At 42.6% G+C, this 9,144-nt stretch overlaps 1 protein-coding gene and 1 pseudogene across 1 annotated transcript; one reads left to right on the top strand and one right to left on the bottom strand.

Moving 5' to 3' along the window:
• Positions 1–318: 318 nt before the first annotated feature.
• On the top strand, positions 319–2,741 carry LOC117462633 (prenylcysteine oxidase 1-like; annotated as a pseudogene).
• A 2,856-nt stretch (positions 2,742–5,597) lies between these two features.
• On the bottom strand, positions 5,598–8,286 carry LOC117462405 (tripartite motif-containing protein 16-like). The gene has a single exon (XM_034104627.1). It carries the CDS (start codon positions 8,206–8,208, stop codon positions 6,544–6,546), a length of 1,665 nt encoding a protein of 554 aa, XP_033960518.1. The 5' UTR covers positions 8,209–8,286; the 3' UTR covers positions 5,598–6,543.
• Between the last annotated feature and the right edge of the window lie 858 nt (positions 8,287–9,144).

Below are 9,144 nucleotides of genomic sequence, written 5' to 3'. Positions count from 1 at the left end.
TCCCGCCTTCCTTTTGTTCGAGATCCTTTGATGGGTGGGCACACACACACACGCAAGGTTATTTCAGGTTTCTCCCGCAATGCCACTGCCTCGTAGCAAGACATACCGGCTTGTCTCCATTAATCACAAGCTTGTGCTCAGTTTCCCATGTCTCGGTAAATGAGTGCTTTCAATTGCCTTCCATCTGCATCTACTTTTTCAGAATCGTCACTTCCTGTCATGGGAGGTGGCCTGAGAGTGCAGCTGGAGCCTTCTCCGCGGTTTGGCTTTATGAAGCAGGCACGCAAACGGTTACGTCATGACGCAAACGATGACGCAATGACGCAGAACCAGTCGGGCTCTGAGCGGCGTGAACCGAGCGGGAGCTGAGCTGAAGAACCGGTTCCGAACCAGAAAAGCTCTAGCACGGAGCTAGAACGAGACAAGCCTTGGCGTGAAAGGGGTAACAGTGAGTCCACAGCTTTCAACGCTTTCGTTTTTGAAATCTGAAACACACACCGTAACGTTATTCTGCACTGCATAATAATTGATGTTTATATTTCCTGTCTTTGTTATTCTTTGCGTGACTTTTAACAACAGTAACCCCAGTTTGACCAGACTGAGAGAATGTGTTGCGTTCAGGTTATATTAGCAACATAAGCTATTCATGGCTCACTTTTAGTCCTCCTGTACAGATGCTCCGAGGTGCTGCATATAACTAGATACCCACAATGCATCCTCAAACCCCGTCACTGAGAGCCCTGCTGTTTCTGGGGCTCTGGCAAACTGGGAGAAGATGTCTAGCCTCAGCCCCAGAGCTGGAGATCCAACCACAAAAGATAGCCTTTCTCAGAGTGCATGTAGAAACAAAACACATCAATACAAAAATAAAAAATATAATATTAGAAATAATCATGTGCATAAAGATCATGATATGTGCAAATGAAGTTGCTTTCTGATCTCAAACTCAATGATACAGTAGACTGTAGGAGCTCACATGGGGATTTGCAAAATATAATATATAAATACGCTTTATTGGCTGACTTGTCCTGGACATCCTGCAGTGCATGGTCAAATACATTAGTCAAACATTTGTCTTATTTATTTATTTTGAATATATATATTTTCATATATCTATAATACTATTTGCTGCAGCATTTTAAACATGGCATCTTGAGAGAATATTGTGTGTATCTCATAGAATAAAAGCAGCACGTGTCAAATGAAATACACACTCAACAAGCATATGGACCTTCAGTTGACCAGTTTTACTAATCAAACGGCCAGAAAGAAGGATAACGACAGAATGAAAGGAAAATTAGTATATTTAAACAAGTGATTACAGCTGAGAAATGAATTAAAGTGTGGTCATGTCCCCTTTAAAGCCGTGGAGGGAGTCGGCATTGGTGGCACAGCTGCAGCGTTTTACGGTAACGGTTTCTGTAATTCAGGCAAAAACAAAAACATTTACTTAATTTAGGATTTAATTGAATGAAGATCAGAGGAATATGTATATGTCATCGTAATAAATGATAAACTCTCAATAGAAATATAATGTACTGTATGTTTTGTCTCCTAGCAGGCGCAGATTCAGGCCTGTGGGCGGAGGCGATAAGAGAGTGTGCTCCGGACTGCTCGACATCAGCAACACGGAGCTCATCACTGCCAAAGTGCCATTTCAATCAAAGTTCGACCATCCAAGTCAGGTATCCTATCGTTCCTTTTTCTCCCACTGAGGGATTGTTCACTTTTAATATCTCAAGTATTTTTTTTTAACTTTTGTCTCCAATCTTTAGGCACCGCGACTAATTTCTATGACGTAAATTATGTTGGAGAATCCGGCTCAGCACACTCTGTATGATATCGTTGTAATAGCAACACCGCTTCACCAGGGAAAGTCGGACATCATCTTCTCCGGCTTCTCCCCCCCTCTCCCGTCTCACTACCCCGGACGCTACCACCACACTGTCTCCACTCGGATCCACGGCAGGTTGAACATGTCCTTCCTCTGGAGCACAAAGAAGGCCTCAGACTTCACTGTGTCTCACATCCTCACCATGGACTCAAAAGACTCCATCATCAACAGCCTGAGCTCTATTGACCCTGTTCAGATCCCAGAGGGGTACATTCGGCCCCCTGCCAGCGTGGCCCACGTCTGGAAGGTGTTCTCTCCTCAACCGCTGACCCAGGAGCAGCTGCAGGACATGTTCATCACCTGGGACTCATCGTCAGAGACCAGGTGGCTGGCGTATCCTATTTACCGCCCGCCGCAACGTAAGACCCCTCCCTTCATCCTGCACTACCTGAATGCTGTGGAGTGGGCAGCCAGCGCCATGGAGATGAGCGCAATCTCTGCCAGAAACGTGGCCCTGCTGGCCCACCACCGCGGGCACCAGCAGGAGGTTAAGGTGGACCAGGAAGACCTGCACACACGACTCAGAGGGGAACTGTAAACTAATAGCAATACGAAACCATCATTCAAGCACAGGACAAACCCACACGGACCCTCATTTAAAGCACTTCCACGTGACTAGTCTCACGGAGGGTCAAATAATGCTCAGATGTGAAACTTTTATGTCTTTTATAATGTAAGGTTTTATAAAAAATTGGAATTAATAGCATGTGACGGGATGATTGAGCTTTACTGCACAAAATGTGAGCTTTTAAATAAAGGGTTTAAAATACGTCAATTCATCAAACAGTTTTTTGAATTCTTCTTACCGTAGAGGGATACAAGAAAAACGACATCTTCAAAAATATAAGAAAACACGGGTCGAGTAATTTGATATACAAGTGGTCATTTTGATGGTGAAGCATTCCTGCTCAAATAAAAGGAAAGCCAAAGGGAGAACTGAACGGAAAGGGCAGCACATGTTCATATTCTACTCTGTATAATTGTTCTGTAGTTATTGTAGCTAAAACGGCGCTTTTGAGAGATTTTAAATCTCAGATCTGATCACGTGTTACACAGGTGTGTGTGTGTGTGTGTGTGTGTGTGTGTGTGTGTGTGTGTGTGTGTGTGTGTGTGTGTGTGTGTGTGTGTGTGTGTGTGTGTGTGTGTGTGTGTGTGTGTGTGTGTGTGTGTGTGTGTGTGTGTGTGTGTGTGTGTGTGTGTGTGTGTGTGTGTGTGTGTGTGTGTGTGTGTGTGTGTGTGTGTGTGTGTCAGCTGATTGAAGGATAACATTAAGTCTAATAATGATGGACCGTGCATGTGCACACTTTGCATTACTTAATACCATTTTTCAAATATTTATTTTTTAACATTTTGGACAAAATAGCCAATTGTACATCGAGGTGCCCAGATGTCCCTCGTGCCCACCTATCCGATTTGAACATGCTGATGTACAATGTGATGTAGTAGCCTAATGCAGGTTTAAGATCATTGTGTTATAGGTATGCATAGTTTTCTATGCATTTTGAGGGTTTTGGGGGGTTTGACCCCTCGAACCCTAGGGGGCTGGCTCCCCCAAAAGAATTAAATAACATAACCCTAACAATAAAACCGAAATAAAGTAACAAAAAAAAGTAACTAAATCCGCCAGAAACTAGAAAATCTTCGCGCGCGCGGGGGACCCTAATATGCTCCGACCGTCCACACTCACAACCACAGCCCATACAGACATAAATAAAGCAGCGACTGTATCCTCCATGACACAGGCAGTCTGTGGCTTGTACTTGTTTAACTTCTGTCTAGTTTCTGAACAGATATGAGGAGCTGTGAGCTCTGAGTGCTAACAGCTAACGGCTGATGTTGGTTTTGTGTGGTTCGCATTGAAGATGACGTCACGGCTCCGCCTACACTGCGTTACTATAGTTACTGCCCAGCTACTAAACTGTAATGGAAACGCAGCATAAAGTGAGCCTGACCTACCAAGGCCTAACTATACCGTACTAAGCCGTGCGAGGCCCTGCAGTGGAAATGCGCCATGAGAGAGGCTTCCTGGTGTTACAGACAGTCGACTGACTTCAGAGTTAATGCGTGAATGACTGCCGATAGTGTTGGTGCAGCTGTGTGTTTCACGTACTGATTGCGCTGATGAAGTCGTGGAAGAGAGCGTAGGTGAAGAGAGGCTCCGGCAGCTCTCTGAAGTACATCTGTAACGCTCCAGTGATCACATGGAAGTCCTCCCACTTGGAGTCTGACAGGTTCACCTTTGATATATCTATTTTAGTGCCATGCAGGCAGGTTGACACTGTCACGGAAGAAAAGTGTTGAACTTTCCAAAGAAGTTCTATTTATTGTCTATTTGGCAGAAGTATTATCAGCTAAATGTACTCGGGTATCAAAAGTAAAAGTAGTCTTTTATATGAGAGTTATTATTATACAATATTATAATATCTTGTTTTCATCATGAGAAAATACATGAGTTTTTTTAATGTTGGACTTCGTCAACATGGAGCACATTTTGGAAAGTGCTTAGTCAATTTGTAGAAAATGTATATCATATAAACACATGAATTTGTATAAAAAGAGAGGATCAGGGAGAGATTTCGTTTTATTCTTATCTAAACACGGGGCTGATAGCTCATATATGGGATTTCAAAGGTCTTTTATTTTGAAACTCCACATCAGAATGTCCTGATTTTTTCTGGGTGAGTAGATGGGGTGTCCTTCTATCACCCTGCAGTGAGATGAGTCTTGGATCAGGGAGAGATTTCGTTTTATTCTTATCTAAACACAGGGCTGATAGCTCATATATGAGATTTCAATATGAGATTTCAAAGGACTTTTATTTCAAAGGACTCCTTACATTTTACATTTACTCGTGGTAGTTATACGTAGTTTGTTTTAAATAATTATTGATCACATTATATAGTACATATTTCTTAATTTAATATGTTTGGTTTGTTTTTATAGGTGCTTTTGTTATTGACCGAGTAAGCGCTGGGATTTTACCGTAATGCTTCTAATATTCGCGCACCCCAATATCACGTGCGGGCTGGCTTGACTGTGTTTTCCCAAGTGGAGGCTGGCTTGACCGCAGTGAGGAACTGGAGTCACACAGGTAAAAGTCTTTTATATGAGAGTTGTATTATTATACAATATTATAATATCTTGTTTTCATCATGAGAAAATACATGAATTTGTATAAAAAGCAACTACTTTTGTCAAATAAATGAAGTGCATTAAAAGCCTCTGAAATGTATTGAAATACAGTGAAAAGTAGATTTTCTCCAGTACATTTTTGAGGTACTTTGTAATTCTACCCCACTACATTTCTTTAATACCTTTAGTTCATATGCAGATTTGTATTAATGATGTGGAAGTAGAAGTACCAGAATTATACCTAAGTAGGCTACATTACTTGAGTAAATGTACTAAGTTACTTTCACCATTGTTAACTATGCAACTTTCCTTTTTAGAGAATGGGCTTCCACAAGTATACACATTTAAATATAGTGAAATACTCACCACAGAAAGCCAGTAGTTTCATGGAGGAAGGCAGGAGAAGTTAGACTAGAAAATGCAGAAAAAGCTGAATATTGTAACCGTTGAATGGCGACTGCGTTTAGCTACAAACTGCTGAACCTAGCGGAGAAATGTGGAAAAGTGAAATCATTTGAATGAAAATTGTTAAATGTTATGGCACCTTGGACATAATACAAGAAGAACATCCTTTTTTATTTTTGAAAGACAAACCTTTATTAATATCCAAACATTTAATTTGATCACACATCCCATCAGTAAAGTCTGTTCAATGATTTCATGATCAGTTTCACTTCATCCACACCATCAGAATCTCAGCTATTTCAAACAGAATCAGAAACGATTTACTTGCTGATTATTATCATGATAATTAATGTTCTATAAAACATCAGAGTACCCACTTTCTATTTGGACAAAAACAACAACAACAACAACAACAACAACAACAACAACAACAACAACAACAACAACAACAATTAGTCTGCAGAGAAATAACTGCAATATTATACAATCTATTTCCCAAACAAAGACTCTAAGCTATTGACAGGAGAATAATAATTGATTGACTTATTGATTATGATCATGACGGTAAGTAATATAATTTTAAATAAACATTTAATGATGAAATAAGTGTTGTAACCATCTGGGGAACTCATTTGTTACTTAATTTGGGCAACAATAATATATAATCTGTCAAAATAATACATGTTATAAATGTCTCTATTGTTGAGAAAGTGGCCAGAATAAAATATCTACAATGAGAGACGCTCTGGTGCTTTCTCTCTGAAGACTCAAGCTTTACAAGAGAAACTACAACATACAAATACATCAATATCGATATTCAACAAGTATTTAGAGCAAAGTTTACATTTCCATGCAGAGAAATATGAGTTGAGGTGAACAGCAACCCTCCTGAGCAGTGACAGCCTCCACGGCTACACAGACACAGGAAGGAGCGCCGCCTGAAGAAACTCCAGCATCTACAGAACAACTCGTGAGAAGACGTTAAAGCACATCCCATCATGTTTGATTGACAGCTGATCTCTGTGCAGGGAAGACATGAACACTCAGCTATCAGCAACAATGATGGACACAATGAGTTTAAGAAGTAGACGAGTTCCTCAAATGACTTCAGGCTATTTCAGTTTACAAAACTCAGCTGTGGCTCCATCACCATAAAGACAAACTCCAGCATGTAGCGGCCGAGTGAATGTGGTCTGGACTCTGTGGAGGAGAGTCATGGTTTCAGAGACGCTGTAGAAGGACAGAACACCTGCTCTGTGATCCAGGTACACTCCTACTCTGGAGGACTGAGGACCTGAGACGGAAGTGTTGATTCTGTTGTGACTAAATGAATAACTGTTTTGGAAACAAGCTAAGGACCAAGATTTGTCATTGAATCCAAATAAACATTCATTCCCTGCTCTGCTGATATTCTTGTATGAGACTGCTACATGAACTCCTCTCCCTCTCCACTCCACCTCCCAGTAACAACGTCCAGTCAGACTCTCTCTGCTCAGGACCTGAGGATAAACAGTGAATCTGTCTGGGTGACTAGAATAAGGCTGTGGTTGTCTCCTGTATGTTGCTCTTATGCCCCCCTCAGATAATAACAGCTGTGTGTCTGCTGTGTTTGGATCCAGAGTGATCTCCTGTGAATATCTGAAGAACCCAGCTCTGGTGGCGGGCTCTGCTGCTGACAGTAAAACATCCACTTCAGGCGGTGAGACGTTTGTCCATTCCTCTCTCAGGACGTCCTGTAGTTTGTCTCTGACTGCTGACAGGGCCGCCGTCACGTCCTCAAAGTAGCTCAGAGGACGGATGTTGGTGCTGGAGGAGTGTGTAGCTTCACTGAGGGCTGGCAGTGAGGGGGAGTAGCTGAGCAGAAACTGGTTGTGATCCTCTGTGTGAGACAGCAGCTTCAGCTCAGCGTCTCTCCTCTTCAGCTCAGAGATCTCCTGCTCCAGCTTCTCCTGGAGCTCTCTGACTCGACTCACTTCTCTTGTCTGCTTGGATCTGAGCTGCTGCTTCACATCAGAGCTTCTCTTCTCCATGAGACGGATCAGCTCAGTGAACGTCTTCTCACTGTCCTCCACTGCTTTGTCAGCAGAGCCATTGACGGCCTCCACCTCCTGCTGAAGCCGCTTCACCTCCTTCTCTCTGTCCTGGATTCTCTGCTGGATGTTTAGTCGACTCCCCTCCAGCTCTCTCTGCCTCTCAGTCCTCTCTGCTGCAGCTGACACCGTGTCGTGGCCTTTGTGTTCGTCCACAGAGCAGAGATAACAGATACTCTGCTGATCAGTGCGGCAGAACATCTTCATAACCTCGTCGTGACGAGAGCAGATGTTCTCCTGGAGCTTCTTGGAGGGCTCCACCAGCTTGTGTTTCTTTAATGGAGCTACGTCATAATGACGCTGGAGGTGTTTCTCACAATAAGAGGCCAGACACACGAGGCAGGACTTACAGGCTCTCAGTTTCCTCCCAGTGCAGACATCACAGGCCACGTCTTCAGCTCCAGCATAGCAGAGATCAGCAGGAGCAGCTTGGAGTCCAGTCTTCTTCAGCTCCTCCACTAAAGCTGCTAACATGGTGTTCTTCAGCAGGACAGGCCTCGGTGTGAAGCTCTGCCTACACTGAGGGCAGCTGTGGATCTCCTTCTCATCCTCTCCGTCCCAGTGGGCTTTAATACACTTCATGCAGTAGCTGTGTCCACAGGGAATAGTCACCGGATCCTTCAGTAGATCCAGACAGATCGAACAAGAGAAGGTTTCCCGGTCCAGCTGAACTCCTTTCTGCGCCATTTCTCCTCTCAGCAGCAGAGAGTGTCTGAGTTTCACTTCCTGAGAGCTGAAACTATGAGAGCTGTGATCTGAACAGGATGTGTGTGTGCAGTGAATGTAGCCTATCAGCTCTTGTACTTTACCCACGTGTTGGTTCCACCCTTCCTCCTCAGTGTGCATCTGAAGGGGAGGAACCAGGAAACGCAGAGTGGAGCTGGCTGTGTCTGAGAGCAGGAAGAAGAGGGAGGGCTCATCAAACTCTGACTCATTCCAGGAGGAGGAGCAGACACTCTGAACTGTTTCCTCATTTACAAACGGAGCCTCGCTTACAACCTGCTCTACATTTGAAGAGAGCTTTTAGTTGTAAAATAAGTGGGTAAACTTACAAATTCTGCAGGAGATCAAATACTTATTTCCTCTACTGTACATGTATAGCCTCAATGTCCTGACATAGCTGATTGATTTAATAGTTGAATGTACAGTAAGTACATACAACAGTAGTTGTATTAGAAGTGGTAGTTGGAGTAGTAGAACTAGAAAATGCATTTCCTGCTGAAAATGAGTGCAAATGCTGTAAACTGTGAACATTTGTTGCTGAATTTAGTTGAAAATGCAGAAATAGCTGAACATGTTATTAGTTGAATGGGAGCTGCTTTTAGCTACAGAGACCAAGTCAGTGTGTTGCTGAACTTAGCGGAGAAATGCAGAAAAGTGAAATTATTTGAATCAGAATTGTTACAGCTTTGAAAGTGAAATGTTAAACTGGAAGAGTAGGAAAAATAGTGAAGAAGCTTAATATTTAAAAGAAAAGGTTTAAAAAAGGTATAAACAACAAAATGTATAGCCTCAATGTCCTGAAATAGCTGAATAATGTAATAGTTGAATGGTTTCTGCAGCTGAAAGTAGGCTGAAGGAGTTCGATATCAGATGTACGTAGTAGTGAATTAATGTCTATTA

Source organism: Pseudochaenichthys georgianus, chromosome 17, assembly GCF_902827115.2.
Source record: "Pseudochaenichthys georgianus chromosome 17, fPseGeo1.2, whole genome shotgun sequence".
Classification (NCBI taxonomy): Eukaryota; Metazoa; Chordata; class Actinopteri; order Perciformes; family Channichthyidae; genus Pseudochaenichthys; species Pseudochaenichthys georgianus.
Note: the sequence above shows the minus strand (reverse complement) of the source record. Positions and strands in the feature narration are given on the sequence as shown.